The sequence below is a fragment of the Eptatretus burgeri genome, chromosome 1 (genome assembly GCF_056783735.1).
Source record: "Eptatretus burgeri isolate ZD-2024b chromosome 1, Ebu_testis_v1, whole genome shotgun sequence".
Lineage (NCBI taxonomy): Eukaryota > Metazoa > Chordata > Myxini > Myxiniformes > Myxinidae > Eptatretus > Eptatretus burgeri.
Genome location: NC_140961.1, coordinates 113,447,784 through 113,467,974, shown reverse-complemented (window position 1 = coordinate 113,467,974; position 20,191 = coordinate 113,447,784). Strand labels below are relative to the sequence as shown.

At 46.8% G+C, this 20,191-nt stretch overlaps 1 protein-coding gene across 2 annotated transcripts in view; it reads right to left on the bottom strand.

Annotated features, from left to right (window-relative positions):
• Positions 1 to 20,191, bottom strand: part of LOC147035209 (myelin and lymphocyte protein-like) — a 52,129-nt gene that overhangs the window by 16,639 nt on the left and 15,299 nt on the right. The window contains exon 1 of one of the 2 annotated variants that reach the window (XM_085895402.1): positions 12,458 to 12,767. The exons of the other annotated variant lie outside the window; for it this stretch is intronic. Coding sequence (XP_085751528.1) covers positions 12,458 to 12,637 — 180 coding nt within the window. The 5' untranslated portion in view covers positions 12,638 to 12,767. Of the gene's footprint in view, positions 1 to 12,457; positions 12,768 to 20,191 lie in introns of those variants that run through there. 2 annotated transcript variants of the gene reach the window in all.

Sequence of the window (20,191 nt, the reverse complement as noted above, 5' to 3'; positions counted from 1 at the left end):
AAAGTCTGAGTCTTCAGGTCCTTGGTGCTTCCAGTCTTGCGCTATGGATGCGAAACTTTGACTCTGACCAAGGATCTGAGACAGAGACTTAATTTGCTTTGGTACCAGGTGTCTTCGGAGAATCCTTGGCTATCGCTGGTCGGATTTTGTTTCCAACGAGCGGTTGCTGATAGAGACTCGGATGAGATTTGTTACCTGCTTAGTCCGTGAGCATCAGTTGCGGCTGTATGGACATGTGGCTTGTTTTCCTGACGCTGATCCTGCTCACCAAATTCTGTGAGCGAGGGAGTCTCGTGAGTGGAGGAGGCCAATGGGCCGACCATGTGCCTCCTGGTTGCAGCAGGTTGACCGGCATCTCAAGTAGATGGGGATGGGCCTGGCATCTGCCTGGGGGATGGCCACACAGAGGCTCCTGGAGTACCGAAGGAAAGTGGACGCAGCGACGCGCTGTTCTGGCACATGCTGCCATACCTGAACATGACTGGGATGCCACTCTGTGGACCATTATTGATGATACTGGCTGCTTGCTCCCCAGGTTGAAATTTACAGTCAATTGATCTGCAGTTCCTCGCCTGCTTTGCCTTGCACTTCAAATTGATGCACCAATGCCACAATCCTGGAGTCGGTACTTCAGCCCACTGTTGCCATTTGCTGATGATCTCTTTCCTTTGGAGTTCCACACTGACATCACCTTAAACACCGTTTCTCATGAAAACATCAGCAAATTGAGAAGCTCCTGCCAAAAGCACTCCAACAATCACCTCTCTTTCAAAGCCACGGAAGTCTCTTCTTGCAGCCATGCTTGCCAGATTTATAGCCAACTCCACCTGCACAGCATTTTTACTTGGCCCGAAGCAATTCTGGGATGTTATTTACTTAATTATCACATGGGCCACACCTGTGTGGAAACCGTTGCTTTCATTTACCCGTTATCCCTCATTTACCCAGTTGTTCCATTTTTTTTGTTCACCACATCTACAGTGCGTTTCAAAATGAATTGATACAAATTTAACTTCCTGCCATTTCTTTGTTTTTTGACAGATACCGTTTTGCTTTTCAGGGTTTGGTGTTGTTATCGTGCTATTTGTTCCATGGGATTTGTAGCTCTGTTGCTCAACTTTGCCATTGACAGTGAAGCAGAAGACAAAAGTGGTGGTTCTGTGGTATGAGACTAAATCATATGTAGAAACCCGCCGGAGGTTCGGCCAGGAATACGACCTCAGAACACGTGACAGACCCACAAATTGTTCCATCCAACGTATTGTGAAACATTTTGAGCACAATGGTACAGTACACAACCAGGGAAAGGGCAACAGTGGCAGGCCAGCATCAGTAACCTAGAGCCAAGCCAACATCGACGTCGTTCAGGATTCTGCAGTGGACAGTCCCAAGAAGTCCCACCACCGGCGCTCCTGAGACCTCGGCATCAAACCAACATCAGTCTGGCATAGCCTCACTAAGGAACTGAAACTTTTCCCATACATCATCTCTATTAGGCATAAACGGAGTCAAGATGGCATGAGAAGGAGACGATATGTGCAATTGGCTCAGTGACATGATGGAGCGGTACCCACACTGGATCGACCTGATCTGGTTCTGTGATGAAGCCCACTTCCACTTTATTAGTACCATCAACAACCACAACAACATTTTCTAGGGGGCAGAACCACTTTAGGAGATCACTCAGAGGTACGTGAAAGGGCCTAAAGTCACATGCTTCTGCGCCTTCAATGCCAGATGGGGAACGCTCGGGCCTTACTGGTTTGAGAATGACAACAGCAGGATAGTGACGATCAACGGTGAGTGCTACCGGGCAATGCTCCAGAAGTTCCATAATGATCGAGCCCAAAGGGTCACCCCAAACCAGCTCAGCATGACCTGATTTATGCAGGATGGTGCACCCCCGCATACAGCTGGTGACACCATCCCTTTCCTGTGGCAGCTCTTCAGAAACCGCCTCCTTGCCCTGGGTACCGCTCGTGACTGGGCACGCCATAGCCCAGACTTGAACCCTCTGGACTACTGGTTCTGGGGGGGGGGGCTGCCAAGGGCTCTGTCTACACCAACCACCCTGCCACACTGGTTGATCTGAAGCAGGAGGTGCACATTACCTCCAGGCAGTGCCACATGAGACCTCCAGGTAAGTTGGACAGAACTTTGGAGTTCGGATCATTGCCTGTCTGAACCGTGGAGGGCACACATCAAGAATGTCAATTGCAAGGATATGGCATAAATGCCAATTTCAGACATTGTGCTCTTCCATCACTCGAGCGTTGACTTACTGCAATAGCAATCTGTGATAGAAAATAGCATGTCATAAGCTTTCAAGGAATGTTTGGTTCACGTTTCTGAGGTTTCTGTTTCTTTGCAAATAAACATTTAAAGTTGCATCACTCTTTTTGAAACACGCTGTTTTATCTATATATAATGGAGCAAGTGCATGCCATTATGTATTTATGTATATCTGCTCTTCACCCATTGGTTGGAGAGCTGATGTCCCCCTGAATTGTCACATCGTCACCTGACGTACTTAACCTAACGTACCTAGAGGACCCAGAAGACCCCCCCCCCGAATCGAGGACCCAAAAGACCCCAATGATCCCGAGGACCTAATTGACCCAAAGGACCCAAAATACCCTTGCCCAAGGACCCAAATGACCCTGAAGACCCAATGGGCCCCAAAACCCAAATTACCCTGAAGACCTAAAGACCCAGAAGACTCAAAAGTTGAAAAAACCAGAGGACCCAAAAGACCCTGAGGAACCAAAACACCCAATAACCCCAAGGATGCAAAAGATTCTGAGGACCCCAAACACCCAAAATATCTAGAGTGAGGTTTCAGACATTGTGCTCTCACTAACTCAAGAATAGACTAACTTGCGGCAATGTCGAGAGGGCCATGACATATTATGACGTTGTTTAATCGTTGATGGATCTGCTGAATCGTCGAGAGCCGCCTGTCACGCAAGCTGTTGACATGGGGTGGACGAGAATCAGCTTCAAATGTACTTCAATGTACTCTGAGCAATATAACAAAGAACAGAAAAGACCGTGAGGACCAAAAGATCCAGTGGAATCAAATCAGCCCAAGGACTCAAAATACCTCAAGAACACAAAAGACCCAACGGACCCAAAAGACTGAAAGGGACTACCTGGGACCCATGTAAATGCTGCATAATGTAAAATGTGAATGTAAAATGTGACCAGCTCCCATACCATGCTTGGAAGAATCACGCGCACGCACACACACACACACACACACACACACACACACACACACACACACACACACACACACACACACACACACACACCCCCCTCCCAACTCTCTCCTCTCGCTGCACCCCCCACCACAACCAAACTGTGCTCCCCTCCCCTTTCTTCAAATCCTCAACCACCCTCCCAACCCAATGTCCTCAACTCCCCCCCCCCCAAAAGCCTCAAACTCCTCAATCCCAACTTGCTCACCTCACTGCACTACCTCCCCCAACCCACCTCTGTCATCCCCTTCCCATTTCTTCTTCAAGTCGTCAACTGCCCCAAACCCCAAGCACTCTACACCCCTTCCGACCCCAAGTCCTCAATCCCCCCTTCCCAACATCTAAATCTCTCTCTTCCAACGACATGCACCCTCACTCTGAACTCTCTGTCCTTCCCTTGCCATTTCTTCCCATCTTAACAACATTACACAAATATACACAGATAAATATATGCATAAGAAGGCCATTTGGCCATTTGGCAGGGCCTTCAGCCCTGCGTTGTTCCTGTTCCCGTTTGTTTGTCATGCCACTCCTCCAACAGTTGTGGGAGGATTGCATCCATACTTGCTATATCGGATCAGCATGACCCCATTTTTTATATTGGGGTCTTTTATCTTTGCCGGTTGTCTTGGAGGAGGGGGGAGAGATCCAAATTCTCCATGTAAATGTGTATCGTGTAGTGCCGCCAGCACGTGGGAGAGGCTATTACAAGTCTCTACCATTCACAGTATGTACAATATTCCTGTCCCTACATTTTCAAGTGCAGTGAGGTGTTTTCAATTATCAGCAGTAGGTATGTTTTTGTGTCAAGCCTGGTGTTGGTGCAGTGGTTAGGGCAGTGGCTTGGGATCCAAAAGGTCCTGAGTTCAAGCCCCGTTGGGCTACTGAATTAATACACCAGGAGGTTGACTCAGCCTGTCATCCTTCCGAGGTCGGCAAAATGAGTACCAGTATACTGGGCCGGTGTATACCCCGGTTAAAATAGGTGTACCATATCCCTGTGTCATAAGAGGCGACCAGGGTTGCATCAGGAAGGGCATTCAGCATAAAACATGTGCCAAATCACTATGCGGATCATACAGATGATCTGCTGTGGCGACCCCTAAGGGGAACAGGCGAAAGAAGAAGAAGAGGTATGTTTTTGTGTCATGCACATAACCAGGATTATTATTTTAGCAACACAGAGGAGGATTAATATATGTTTATATATTAGTATATGAAAATATATAATGTGTGTATATATATATATATATATATATATATATATATATATATATATATATATATATATATATATATATATATATATATATATGTATGTATATATATATATGTATGTATATATATATATATATGTATATATATATATATATATATATATATATATATATATATATATATATATATATATATATATATATATATACACACATTATATATTTTCATATACTAATATATACACACACACACTACTGGTCAGAAGTTTGAGAACACCCTCATTTTTGCAGTTTTTTACTGAAATTTAAGCAGTTTCATGTTTCAATGTACTCTGAAATTAAATCAAAGAACAAATAAACAATTGCAGATATAAAAGAAATCATGGAATCGTTTTGTTGAACAATATTTAATCGAAATTTTTGACTCATCAAAGTCGCCAATTTTTGCAGATACAACAGCCGAACATACCCGTGACATTCTTTCTACAATGGAAATCAAATATTGTTCTGAAAATTCTTCCCAACACTGTTGCAGAAGTTCCCACAAATGTGTTGCACTTGTCGGTTGTTTTGCTTTCACCCTTCTGTCCAGTTCATCCCAAACCAGCTCGATGGGGTTTAAATCTGGAGACTGTGCTGGCCATTCCATGATTTGAAGCCTACCGTCTTGTTATTTTCTTCTAAGGTAGTTCTAACATAGTCTGGAGGTAGGTTTTGGGTCATTATCTTGCTGTACGATGAACCCCTGACCAACTAGGCATAGACCAGAGGGTATTGCATGGCGCTGCAAAATGCTGTGGTAGCCCTTTTGGTTCAGGGTGCCAGTCACTCTGTGCAAGTCGCCGACTCTGGATCCAGCAAAAGAGCCCCAAATCATCACCCTTCCTCCTCCATGTTTGACAGTTGGTGTCACAGACTGAGGAACCATCCTTTCGTCAACTTGACGGCATACAAAAACCCTTCGTGATGAACCGAAGATTTCAAATTTTGATTAATCGGTCCATAAGACCTTCTTCCAGTTTTCAATAGTCCACTGGCAGTGCTTCATGGCCCAGGCAAGCCTCTTTGTCTTGTTTTGCCATCTTAGCAATGGCTTTCTTACTGACACTCGACCTGTCAAACCTGAAGCTCAAAGTCTTCTCTTCACAGTTGAAACTGAGACTTCCTTTCTTCGACCAGTGTTCAGCTATGCTTGAAACTTCTGTCCTTTGAGCCGTCGATCACGCAAGCTGTTGACTCAGAAATTTGTCTTCTGATTTGTGTCTGCCAGATCTCTTCCTGTCAGAGTTTCCTCCAGTTTCCAAGTGCCTTTTCATGGTGTCAGAAACTGTACTCACTGACACCTTGGCTTCCTTTGCAATTTCTGTAAAGGAAAGACCTGCACTTTTAAGGGTTATTTTGGTCTGTCTGTCTTTCTTTGTTAATTGTCTTTTTCTCGCCATTATGATCGCAATATACTACTTCCTGCAGTGCAATATTGTCCAAATAATGTTCCAGAGGGTGTTGCAACACATTCTGTTCCAATACTGATTTATACAGACAGAGGGTTTGTAACTAATCAACAAAAGTTGGGACACCTGTAGGAATTGTTTGCATCAACTTTCAATGCTTAATTTACTTCCATTACTGCAGAACAGCTGCAGTTCCTAACCCATTACTTGTTCCCTGAAAATAACCTTTTTTAACAAGTCTGAAATTTACATTATTTTTCAGTTTTTGGAAACCTAAACTTTTTTTTTAACCTCTGGCAGTTTAACGCTTAGCTTTGTCCCATTTCAGGTTATTCACTGGACTTGAACTGCTTAAATTTCAGTAAAAACTGGAAAAATGGGGGTGTTCTAAAACATTAGACCAGTTGTGTACGTATGTATTTATGTTTGTATATGTACATATATATATATATATATATATATATATATATATATATATATATTTTGATTCATACTTATTCTTTTTTTTCTGTACTTCTATACATGTACTTGTCCCACATGTGATTTGTCCAAGCTCCTTCATGATCCTTAGATCACTTTTTAAAAAGCAATTGAAATTATATTTTCTTTGTTGTAGCAAAAAGAGAAATGTCATGTCAACACTATCATAATCTCCCCAAAGAGGCCTTTTTTTATTTCTGTATACAAGGTCGAAGCTCATGGAGGAGCTATAACAAAGAACAGATCAGGATGTAACAGAACAAAATGAACAGTAAAAAGAGAAGGGGAAACACATCAACAGCAGGGTTGAGGGACAAAATAGAGGGAGACTTGGAGAAATAAGGGATGTTGGGAAGAATGAGGATTCGGGAAAGACACATGGGGTGGACAAGATGGATACAGAAGCAAACTGTAAGGAAGGAAAAACTGCAACTTGTAGGGAGTTGAGCTTGAAGAGGGTTAATGGGAGAAGAAACAATCTTGGTTTGCATGTGGGATTAAATTAAAAAACTAAATGCCTGATTAAAATATCTACGCACAGAAAGTTCAAAGAGCATTTGCATTATGGCACCTTAAAACTTTTCATCAGGGCTCATGAAACAGGAGTTAACTTGTAGTTCAGGACAATGTCCACTTGAGAGGTAAAACACAGTCAACTTTAAAGATTGTATTTGTAACTCGTATAAAATTTTCGACATTTCAGGAGAGTGTGGGGGGAGGGGTGGGGGTGGGGAATGTAGAGACAGGGATAAATGGGGTCGGCATGTGAGGCAGAGAATATTAATAAACATTTTGAAAGCCTTCTGTCTTATGCAGCACGTGATTACTGTTAGCATCATTCCTGGGATGTTGTTGTGCAACCAAAGTACAGCAAATCAAAAACATGGCCAAACAATTCTATAAACTTATTTTTGTCCATCCATCATACCTGACTAACAATGTTGTCATTAGCAGCAGTGTCTTCATAAAGGGATCAGAACCTAACAGGCATAACATTTATTGCTGCACCAAAGTATATTTTGCATTTTTGCTCTTAAAAGTGCTTCATTTCCCACCCTTGTGTTTCCCACTCTTCCTCTTTATTCCCACCCATGGAACCAACTTCCATACTGTCGTCAATCTCATTCTTCACTCCAGGTCTTAAAGACAACTGTTTACCACCATCTCAAATCATCCCCCATTCAAAGCATGATCTTTTCTATACCTGTAAAACAACCTCCACCCTCACAAAATTATGCTTCTGTATCCATCTCGCTCACCTGTTGCATTCTCCCCTACTCCTAATCGTTACCTGCATCCCTTATTTGTCTGTCTCCATCTATTTCTCCCTCCGCCCTGCAGTTGTCGTTTCCTCCTTCTCCTCCTGTTCATTTTGTTATGTTATGTCTTGATCCGCTCTGTGTTCTAGCTCTTCCACAAGCCTTGACAACTCTTCGGCAAAGGTGATATTTGGGATGTGAAAATACACAAAGCTTGTGTATTTGGTTTGGGTGCTTCTGTGCATTGATGAGAAAGACATATCTGGGGCTTGTGAATGTACAATGTGAGTTTAAAATGGTGATGTTTACTATTAATCATGTTTTGAGTGGAGGAGGGTGGGGAGGGGGGGGTGAGATGCGAGCTGTGACGGCTCTTATAGATATATTGTTTGTTTGGTTCCGGAGCCACAAGAGAAATTGTACTAGATTTTTGCATCTATTGGTGAAAGGAGAACCTTCTGTCCATGTGGGTTGTTATTTTTCTACTGTGGTCGCTGGCTTGCTTGTATTAACGGGAAATGGTACTCGGAAACCGACACCTCTCACCCACAGATATGTCTTGCATTTCCCCGAGTCTGACTTGCATCCAGAAACACAATTATGGTTAACCATTTCGAATTTGCCAATGTTTCATTTAAATGCCGAATTTTTTTTTTCAAAAAGACTATTTCACTTTCAGATTTTACGCCAGCAACGGCAGGTTACAAGTGCCGGGACGAACAGAACTGAATCACTGAAACCGTAGACACAGCGCACACGCAAAAGACCTCATTGGCATTCATATAGGTTGTGGTGGGTGTGTTGTTCATGAGAAAAACCTATCAAGGTGTCTCACAGGTTTTGTGGGTTTTCAAAACTAGCTGAAGGCAGCAAGGTTATGGATTTTGGATTCTAAGCTTAAGAAAAATCTCGTTTGTTTGAGAATATGGTACTTTCAAAATGATGTATGAACAATGGACAAAACAACAAATATGGGATTTTAACCTGGGCTCCAGGTAATTAAAAACAGACAGTGGTCAAATGGGAATATCAAGCTTTGGATTGGCCTGCAAGCAGTGCTGGATTAACCATTAGGCAGACAAGGCATGTGCCTTAAGGCCCTGTCACACCTTGACGATTTAGCCAGCGTATGCCTGAAGTATGCAAAATTTGGCTGAAACGCTGGCACACGTCAAATACGTTATGGGTATGTTTGTATACGTTAAGAGCACGCTGACATACATCGTAGTACGCTGGCTTTTTTCGTAGTACACTGAGGTGTTAGATAAATTTTCCATGCTTGAAATTTTTCGACGTATGCCAGCATATGACTCACACGTTCTGCATACGCTTGGCCATAAGTTGTAGGCACGTTATGCGATTGTTGACACACATCGACACACGTTACTTGTAAGTTACTCATAAGTCGAAACACGTCGAGGTAATGTTTAGCATACCAGAAACTTATTTCTAACCTATGAGTAACGTGTTGTAGACACGTTACGCGATCGTTGACACACGTTGACACACGTTACTTGTAAGTTACTCATAAGTTGAAACACGTCAAGGTAATGGTTAGCGTCAGTGTTCCAGACTCCCTGTTTTTTTTTTTCTTTGGCGTGACGGTGATGTTAACACTTCGATTTCTTGTGCGGTTATGATATTATACAATTAATAGGCTGCTGCTAAACGATTTAAATCATAACCACACTGGAAATCAAAGTGTAAACATCACCGTCATACCGAAGAAAAAAAGAAAAAAAAAACAGGGAGTCTGGAACATTGACGCGAACCATTATCTCGACGTGTTTCGACTTATGAGTAACATCCAAGTAACGTGTGTCAACGTGTGTCAACGATCGCGTAACGTGCCTACAACTTATGCCACCGTATGCGGAGCGTGTGTCAGACGCCGAGTACATCAAGAAATTTTCAACATGCTGAAAATTTCTCGATGTACTCGATGTATGACGACGTATGCCAGTGTGCTCTTAACGTACACAAAACTTACCCATAACGTATTAGACGTGTGCCAGCTTGGTTCGGCAAATTTTTCATACGTCGGCATATGCTGACTAAAACCGCAAGGTGTAACAGCGGCTTCACACTTCAATGTCTAGTGCGGTTATGATTTGAATCGTCGAGCCGCAGCCTATGAATAGCCCACGCCATGTGATCGTCGTCGTACGCTGCCACGCGCTATGCATAAGTTAGACTATCGTTGGGCATAGGTTGTGAACGCCGACAACACGCTCAGCATTCGTTGGTATAAATTATCTATATGTGATTGAAACGTTCTGTGGACGTTACTAATACATTATGCATACGTCCGTCACGCTATTATATGCCCAAAACTTAAAAAAAACATCAATAATTCAGCGTACGCCAGGGTTTTACTTACATTTTGATACCTTGCCATTCGCTGGCTAAAACGTCAAGGTGTGACGGCCCCTTTTGGGCCAGCCAAAAATTCGGAGCACAAAAATGTAGGCAACTTTTTATTATTTTTTTTACATACAATTCTTATTGGTATAGTAATATATCGCATTATCGGCTATGATAATCACAGCATATGTTTGTGCTGCTGCACACCACTGGAGTTAATGCAGCCTTTCCAAACACTGAAGTGGCTCTCCGCATATACTTAGCACTGATGGCCACCAATTGTTCAGGAGAACGCTCATTTTCACAGCTAAAGAGAATTAGAGATGTGAAGCGTTCTACCATGCATCAACAGCGTCTTGGTGCGTTGGCCCTTTTGTGCATTGGACTTCAGTTCCGTAATTGAAGAGTTTGCAGTTGTAAAAGCACGCAAGGTTGCAATTTAAGGTCAAGTAAACTGTAAAGCAAAGTGCCAAATCTGTACGTGTTTTGTCATGCATATATTCATACACTGCAAATTGTATAGAGGGATTAAATAAACTATTTTCTTTTCACATTAAATATTTGTCTTTTTTTGTATTAAATATTTTGTTCTTCAATCAGTTCACCTTTTGTCTGGGGTCCATTTCCATGAGCCCGAGATCTAATTTAAAATTTTCAGGCCATTCTCTAAAATTTCAAAATGTGCCTTGGGGCCAGCCGAGGCTTAATCCGGCACTGCCTGTAAGAGTTGAACGAAGCCTATGTGTTTGGTACCTGAAACACCTGTTTTCATAGTTTTGTGATTTCAATCAGGAAACTTCACAAAGCCCAATTCATCTTTTCATTTAATGATACACTCGATGCAGGGTTTGAAATTATAGCTCTCACATCCTCCCCATTATTATTGAACAGCTCCGTATTATTCTATGATGATTTTCAAGAATGGATCATTTGGTACAGTATTATCATTCACCATCAAAAAAGACAAATTTAAAAGGACAGGTATTAAAAGGATTGATTTGCTAAAATTGTTTTTCACAATTACTCCCATGATGCTTTGTGCCCGGGGCATTTTGTTGTTTTTTTTAAAAATGAAAATGATCTGAGTTCCTCTTTGATATCTAGTAAGACTCCAATTTGTTAACAATATGTCTTGTTGTATATCGGATTAAACATGATATTACTCTTACAAAGTTTATGGGAGCCATCAAATTATTTGCCACAACAATTAATCAATTTAGAAACATTAAAATAAGTTTACACCCATCCACGAATCCTTTCCAACACACACCAATTGAACCATATACTGTATGCATCAGCACACACCATTTAGAGTAGTAGGCTTGGGATCCAAGGGTCCTGAATTCAAACCCCGCTCGGCTGTTCAATTAATACCAGGTGGGGTTAACTCGGCCTGTCATCCTTCCGAGGTCGGCAAAATGAGAGCCAGCATCCTGGTATCCTGTGTCGTAGTGGCGACCCGTCCAGGATTGTGCCCAATATCCAAGGAGACTGCTTAGGTAGCACCAACACTCTGTACAGAGTATGGTCCAAATGGATGGATGGATGGATCAAGCAACCCCCTTCCACCACTCCCTCCCCATGGGTCTGTAATGAATAGATGTTTTTTGACAGAAAATAACATCGAAGTACTTTTAAGAGCGAAAAAGCAAAATATACTTTGGTGCAGCAATAGTAAGAAATCTCGTGCCTGTTAGGTTCTGATCCCATTATGAAGACACTGCTGCTCATGACAACATTTTTAGTCAAGTATGATGGATGGACAGAAATAAGTTTATAGAATCGTTTGGCCATGTTTTTGATTTCCTGTACTTCAATTGCACAACTACATCCCTAGCATCAGAGGACTTCCTGAATGTTTATTAATCTCCTCTACCTCCCCCCCCCCACTGCACCCCCCCTTTATCCCCTTCCTCTGTCACTCCCTCCTCTCCCCTCCACTGTCTCGTGAAATGTTTTATCATTCATCCAAGTTTCAAATACAGTCCTTCAGGTTAACTGTGGACATCTGTCCTGACGTCCAATGGTTCAAGCTTTCCTAAACTATAACAAGGTAACCACTGAGATAATGAAGACACTGTATGGCTAAATCGGTTCTTCACTTGGCCACGGTAATGATTCAAATCCGTACTCTTGTTTTAAAGCACGGTTTAGCATTATGCTTCTTAGCTGACTACACCCCAGGATGGTGTGCCCCACAATGTAGAACCATAAACACAGTGGATGGTCTTCTTCAATCAGAACTCGGACTATGTTATTAATGCGATTTCTTATCAGAGACATATCAATAATCACTATGGCAACAGAAGGCTGATTGTCAGTGACTTGATACCTCTGTGCAACAAAACATGAGGAAGTAACATCATTTTGAGATACTATATCGATTGAAACAGGGATGTGGGGGAGTGAGTACAGTTGAAACCCACCAACTCAGGCACAATGATGATTCCAGAGAGTCTTTTGAAGACCTGCGAGCCCAATGGTAGTGTCGGAGCCACAGACACCTGTTCGTACAGCGGTATCGAGGGACGATTTACGTACTGTGGGGTTTCTGTCGAGTGTGTGATGACCACCGGCTGTGGCAGCACTGGGGGCATTCCCGCCATGGTTGACAACTCGATCCACACTGACACCACACTCTGAGATCAAACATGGACTTACAAAGGAAATTGAGTGGAAGTGTGTTGCGTCGCACCACACCTGTCAAATGGGCTCCCTCCTTCCTGCTACCTTTATTACCATTCCCTGTGGAACTGGACTGACTGGATTCTCCGGTTGAATGATTCAAATATCACGTGTGAATGAAATATTATCGTTGTCTCCCTTCCGCATCAATAAATCATCCCCACTGAAAACTTGCAGTGAAGCATGTCCATGAGGACTGTCTTACTTCCCTGTCATTTTACAATCATTTGTCTCTGCACCAATCCTCCAGGCCACAGGAATCAGATGATTTCATGGTATACCCAACATGGAACAAGTTGTAAATAATAACTTCCCCTATTTACAAAAGACCTATTATATGTATAAGTCACTCTTGTGTATCCCAACAAGTTCAGCAATTACACAACCTTTTATACATAGCGTACGGTGTTGTTAGTTCTGCACAAACATGTTTAACACCTCGACAATGCGATTTCACTCGGATCACACCTGCCACCCCTTCGAAGATAAAATCAACCTGGTGTCGCAGCGACGATTAAGGATAGAAATACACAACTCCCGAGCAGCTTCGATGAAGGATGAAAAACAAGCCCTCACAGCATAAAATTACAGACACCCGACCATAGTAATTAGGCCCTGGGACACGAGGGAATCAGACCTGTTTATCAAGCTTTCCAAAACCAATAGACGTACCCAAGGCTTTTTTGTCCAACTTACGTATGAGATGAGAAGCTCAAACTGCACTGTTTGAACAGTTGATTTTTCTTCATTCACCTATTTCGAAGAAGCACTGTATGAAAAGTGAAGAAGGCCATTGGTGTAGAACGTATTGCTCGAGTTGTATTTCTGTTAATTGGCTGTCCAATGGAAGATTCCGTATATATATATATATATATATATATATATATATATATATATATATATATATATATATATATATATATATATATATATATATATATATATATATATTTTGTTGTGGTTGACGAAATTCGCAAACCACCATTCAGGTCCCTTAGGTGAGATATCTCTGTAAGTATATGTGTAGTTAGGCCCAAACCCGTTGTTTCGAGGGAATAAATGTCATTCATTCGGGCTGCGACCCCTCTAGATAGCCGTTTTTCTTTTACTATCTTTATTTTGGACCAGCCGCCATTACTACCACCACCAACCACGTCTCAACAGCCATCACACAACAACCACCAACCGCAACTCCGCTTCACAACCACAGCCACGACCTTTACCGTCACAACTCGCCCTCGCAACCATCGCATCACCGTCATTCCCACGCCGCTTGTGGGCACCGATACTGGACTCGTGCAGGGCGTGCACCGAGCAGGGGTGCAAAAGCGCCGGCCTTTCCGAAGAAAACGGATCAAAAACGACTCACGTCCACTTCTGTTCCGTCCTATCGGTGAGCGTGGGGCGATTTGGCCCCGCCTCCAGGTACGTTGGAGTGTGGTCGCTATATGCAAATTCATGGATCAAAAAGCATTCACGCCCACTTTTCCTCGGTCCAATGGGGAGCCAGTTAGAGGTGAAGGGTCGGAGGTAAAGGGTCGAAGGTGAAGGGGCGAAGCCACGGGGCATATAAGGGGCCGCGTTCGTCAGTCAAGGCAGTTGTGAGTTGAGAGTGAAGAGTTCAAGAGTTAAGAGTTCGGAGGGGAGAAAGTTAGGAGTTCGGAGCCAGTGAAGAGTTGGGACGAGTCAAGAGAGGAGACGGAGAGGGCGGTTGGACGGAGCTGTGGAGAGGTGGCGGCGGCAAAGGCGGTCGAGGGGGTGCTCGCGTCGGAGTCGGGGAGCTGCGGAGGGAGACACCAACGGCGTGACCGAGGTCGTGGTGGAGACGCTCGTCGCGGGACCCGAGACAGGGAGATATCCTCCTTCCCCCGAGCATCAACAACCCCCTCCTGTTTCCCCCCCGCGCTGAGATAGTGGGAGAAGGGGGCCCCGTTCCCACCCCATACCAGGCAGTCCCAGCGAGGCCCGCGGAGTCGGAGCGCCAGCGCCATTTTGCGGCTCATCATCAGACGGGTAGGCCCGACGCGGTCTCGGCCCCAGGCCCGCCTCATCCTTGAGGGTGGTCCTTTTCTTTTGCTTTGGGTATATGTGTTGTCGGCGCCGTCTGTGAAGTAAAACTGTGTAAGTGTTGCCGTGTGCTCGCGTAGTCGGTAATAGATCTGCATTGTGTTTCTCTTTTATATTTGCTTTTTGTGTATTATTGTGTTTCTTCTTCTTTTACATTTGCTTTTGGTGTAATTGTATATGTGTGCTTTCCGTTCATCGCGAAATAAATGTGCTGCATGTCGAACTGTTTTTCCGTTTCGCTTCGTCTTTTCTCTAATTGAATCTCCATCTTACTTCATGTAAAGGGTTGGTCGTGGGCTAAAACGCCCGATAATTAATCGAACCGTCGAGGCCGACGATAACACCGCTCGGTTATCCCGATAGTACGGAACGGGTCGCTTAAAGTGGCCCGTGTCCGAAGTCGACCTGCGGCGAGGTGCGATCGCCCGGTCTACCCTCCGTGTCGGTACTTAGGTAGGTCGAATTTGGCGAGCAACCTTATCCCACGCGGGGGGGCGATTGGCACGATCGTGGTGAGGCCGAAAGGTCCACCCGTGACTAGTTCCCGGCGTTAGTCCGAGAGGGTCACGACGGGATTGTCCGTCCGGTGGGCGACGTGCCGCGATTCGAGTTACGTGGCCGTCCGCCCGCTGGCGGGCGCGAATCCGCAACACTGGTGTCAGGTCGTGCGATATAAACTCATCGCCCTCCTCGCGGCACTGGTATCGGAGAACGGGAAAACGGGCTCTCCTGTCTCCAATTAAATTCACGGGAATCGGTTCAGGGGTGAGAGAAGCAACCCCCGATTCCCTCCAAATTACGAGCGATTTAAATTAACCCTTTATGAGAAATAAGATGGCGTCTCAAGGCGAGCGGGAGCCGGGGGTATTAGAAATGGATGTAGAATGTGTAGAATCCATGGTCCAGGATGAAATCCCCGTGCAGGAAATGTTGGTTGTACAGGAAAACGAACTCGCCCAACTGAACCCAGAGCCCGAAATAGGTGCGGCAGCGGCCGCGGTGTATGACACCTCCCCTCACCCTCTCCACCAAAACCCCCCGATCCTTGCCGAAACGGCTCACCCAAGCGCACCCGACATGGCCCAGCTATTCACCATGCTGGCAAAGATGAATGCGGATGCGCAACAAATGAATGCGGAAATGAAAACGAGGATGGATGCGAATACACAACAAATGAATGAAAAGATGGATACAAACACAAACGAAATAAAAGGCATGAACAAGCAAATGAACGGAATGGAAACAAACATGAAGGAAGAAATGAAAGAGCTGCGGGGTGAGACGCAGAACATGGGCCGAAGCCTGCAGGCGGGCATGAAGGCAGTGACCAGGGAGCTTAAAATGGCGACTCCACCTGTGGGAGCGAACGAGCTGGGAGGGGGTGCAACGGCTGTCGGGCCCGCGGTGGAGGCGGGTGAAAAAATAATTCGGGGGACGTGTTGGGCGAGGGTCGTGACGGAAAAAGTGACGGTAACCGAGCGGGACAAACTAATTGGGGTGACGGAGACGTGCACGAGGGAGATAACAAGGGAAGAGACGGAAATAATAGTTGAGACAAAGGAGGTAAAGAGTGAAGAGGTGACTGAGTTGGCAGAGACACGGGAGATGGGAACGATAGAGGGAAGACTACACGATGAAGACGGGGTAAGTGACGCACACACACACACGGAGGTAGTGGAGGATAATGGGGGTGAGCTCGCGGACTGGGTGGAGACCCGGTGCGAGCAGCTGGATGGCCTCCTCCAGGAACGAGGGGAGGGAGTATGCCCCCTTGAGGCGAGTCACGACCAGGTGGGTTCGGTCGTGCTTTGCGAGTTCGAGGGGAGAAGTGCTGCGAACGGGTGCACGGAGAGCTTGGGGGGTATAGAGGCCCCGGAGACCCTTGTGGGGACACGAATCCCCAGTGTGGTTGTCCCTGTGTGTGTGGTGCAAGGTGTGAGTGCGTCCCCGTGTGTGGAAGCGACCCCGTGTGTGAGTGGTGTGGTGGCGATTGTGCCGGAGTACGTGCTTCCCAGCACGCCGTGTGTAAAAGGGGCACCGCAAGTGGAAGAGGCCGTGTGTGTGAGTGAAACGGCCAGTATGAATGGAGCACCACGTGTGAGTGGTGTGGTGGCGAGTGTGCCGGAGTGTGTGCTTCCCAGCACGCCGTGTGTGGATGAGACACCGCGGGCGAGTGCCCCCGCGTGTGTGAGTGAGGCACGGTGTATGAGTGAGGCACCGCGGGCGAGTGCCCCCGCGTGCGTGAGTGGTATGGTTTGTGTGAGGGAAATGGCACGAGTGAGTGGAAGGCCGCGAGTGAGTGGAGCCACGTGTGCGAGGGAGATGGCATGCGTGAGTGAACGGCCGAGTGCAAGGGAGACCGTGTGTGTGAGAGAGCGGTATGTAAGGGAGATGTCGGTGGGCATGTGTGAACATGCAGCCGCATCTCCCGGTGTGAGTTTAATGGTGAGGTGTGTTAGCATCGTAACACGCGGGAGTGCGTGTGTTGAATGGCGACGACGACGGCGACAGAGGAAAGAAAGCCGAGTAGCGGCTGTAGTTGTTTCGGGGACTGTGCCGGGTTCACCCAGAAGTGAGCACGAGGTCCGTGCTGTGCAACGCACGAGGCCCCCACGTGCTCGCTTGCGAGAGTAAAGTCCCGGTCCGGAAACGCACGCGGTGGATTTGCTGATCCCGCGGACGGACAAAGCTTAGGCAGGATTACGGATTTGGACCGGATGGGTTCTCCACGCGATCGTGTGTGTTAAGCTCCAATGGGCAAAGCACATGTGTTCGCGTGGGGAACCCCTCGAGACGTGGGGCTTGTGTTTTTTTATGCGCACGGTGACGTCATGGCTGCACGCGGGGTTGGAATCCGGCAGGAGGGGTATCCCTGCCGGATGGTACCGTCCAAGGAGGGACGAGGTACACGTGCAGCTGCATGACGTCACGGGCAGGTACAAAGTGCGCGAGCTGTGAGTTGCTGCGCTGGTGCTGCGCATGTAAAGAAAAAAAAAAAAGCAAGCCTCACTTTCGGGTGCACAGGATTCCTGGGCAAGGGGTGGAAGACCCCCTTACCAGGGCACAGGATGGAAACTAGTTAGGGGGAAGGGTTAGCTTAGCTAGACCGGCTCCATGGGGCAGGGGTAAGTCCTCATGGGGCCCGTGGAATGGATTAGTTAGAGGGATTTAGATGAGCTTTAGGTTGGGAAATGAAAGTTATTTTAGAGATTTGGAGACAGTGACAGACTTGTGAATGTGTAGAGGGGACGTAGTTTAGCTACGCAGTGTTAAAAGGAACGTGCTGTAGTTTAAGGGACGACGTGGGAGCACGAGTTAGTTAGGGGATGCAGATAGAAGGATGGCAGAGTTCAGCGGTGAGTGTGTTGAAGAGTTGGTGAGTGAAGTGGAAGCATGTGCTTGGTGAGTGAGTGAGGCCAGCGGGTCTGTGTGTGTGGAGCGAATGGGGAATGCATGGTGCGATGAGTGATTGGGGGGAGGAGTGACTCCCGCCCAAGGGACCCCGGGGTCAGTGTAGACTGAGTTAGTGGGTTAGTCAAATTAACAAATATGGAAGTCGTTTTGTTGTTGGTGGGGAAGTCGGCTCGAAACCCGTTTGGAGGGGTGCAGGAGCCCTGTTGAAGGGCTGGGAGCGTGGCTGCGAAAAGTGAGTATCGCTGAGTGGGTACCCCGGGCACCAGGCTAGTCGGCCGTGGTAGGCCAAGGGCCCATGGGGGGCCGGGATAGCGTAGTGGGCACGGGTGCGCCTGCTTGGTGCGGGGGCCCGGGGCGCCATTAGCCGCGTGGGCAGTGTTGTGGGCACGGGTGACCCTCGGAAAGGGGCCTGGGAAGCCAGCCTGCCACGTGTGCGTTTCAGTGGAGGTGCCATGGGGGGCACTCCCCGGTGTTTAGGGAGCTGGTAGGCTCGGAGGCAGTGTAGTGCCCGGGGGTGCCATCGTCGGAGAATCGGCAGAGGGTCGTGCCTGCCAAAGGGAGCCACGTGTCCCAGCCATGAGACCGTGTGAGGGCACGGAGAGAAAATTGGGGGGCGAGGCCCAAAATTGTGAGGACACCAACACAGGCGACGGGAATCTGGGTTGTTAGAACCAATAGTTTAAGCGAGAGGCGCTTGTTGAAAGCCCCGGGGTAGTTTAACAGTTAAATGGTTAGGGTAGATTAGTAGATGTACCCCTCCGCACCATCCATCCCCTCGCTATCGTTGTGGGCCGCTGGACCCACTTTGGTTATAGATCGCTGAACTCTGGGGAGGCCATTCTGAGGCTTGAGTTGGGCCTCGGCACAGGACGCCAGCTCTCCCTTGTTCCCCTCCGGGAAGGGAACGTAGGGGTTGGGAGTAGGCTAGGTGACAGAATAGGTTAGCCGAACAAGGACAGTACAGGGGGTTAGGGGACGATTTATAGTGGGGAAGTAAAAAAAAAAAAAAAAATAATAATAATAAGTTGGGGCTAAATTGGGGTTTGACAAATTAAGGGAGTGGGTATAGACAGTGACAGGCAAAGGCGATAGGTTGGGAGGGAGACCGTTGGGTAGGTCCGAGCCCGCCTTCCGAGTGGCCAGCACCACCGCACTCCCTCCACCAACCTCCACTGAACGGCGAAGGCTGGCCAGCTTCATCGGCAGCTGTTGTTTTGCTGCAAGGCCTGTGCCGGCTGGATCGGCTGCAGCTGCTGTGCTGCAAGGCCTGTACCGGCCGGATCGTCTGCAGCTGTTTTCTGCAAGGCCTGTGCCATCGGCTGGCCGTGTTTTGCTTCAAGGCCTGTGCCGGCCACTTCATCTGCTGGCTGTGTTGCTGCAAGGCCTGTGCCGGCCCACTTCATCTGCCGGCTGGCTGTTTTTCTTCAAGGCCTGTGCCGGCCAGTTCATCTGCCGGCTGTGTTTGCCTGCAGCGGCCTTCTTCTGCAGGCTGTGTTTGCCTGCTGCCTTTGCCATGCCATGCCCACTGCCCCTGTTCACCAGCCCCGTTCAATTTTTGCTTTGCCCCCCCTGTTCATTGCCATGTGCGCCAGGATCAAGGCAACAGTTTGCAAGCTGCAAGAACTGCCCTGTTGGCAGCTACAACACGGGCCTGCAGTGGCGGCCCGTGCACCGTGTTTGCGTTCAGTTCAAACCATTCATCCATCCATTCGTTGTGTTCATTGCATGTGCCACTTGAGCTGGCACGGAGACTACGTTTGTGCAGCCCATGCACCGTTGTGGTTCACTGCGTTCAGTTCAAAAGGGAAGGCCTTGGACTGCGTGTGAGCAGCCGGACAAGTTCCCTGTCACCTGCATTGTTTGAGTCAGAGACTGCATGCGAGCAGCCTGGCTCCCTGCTAACTGCTTTCTTTTTGCAGAGTTCATTGATCCTGGGCCATGGTTTAGTGTAGAATTTGTAAGTTAAGGTAAGATGTACTGTAAATATGAGTGCG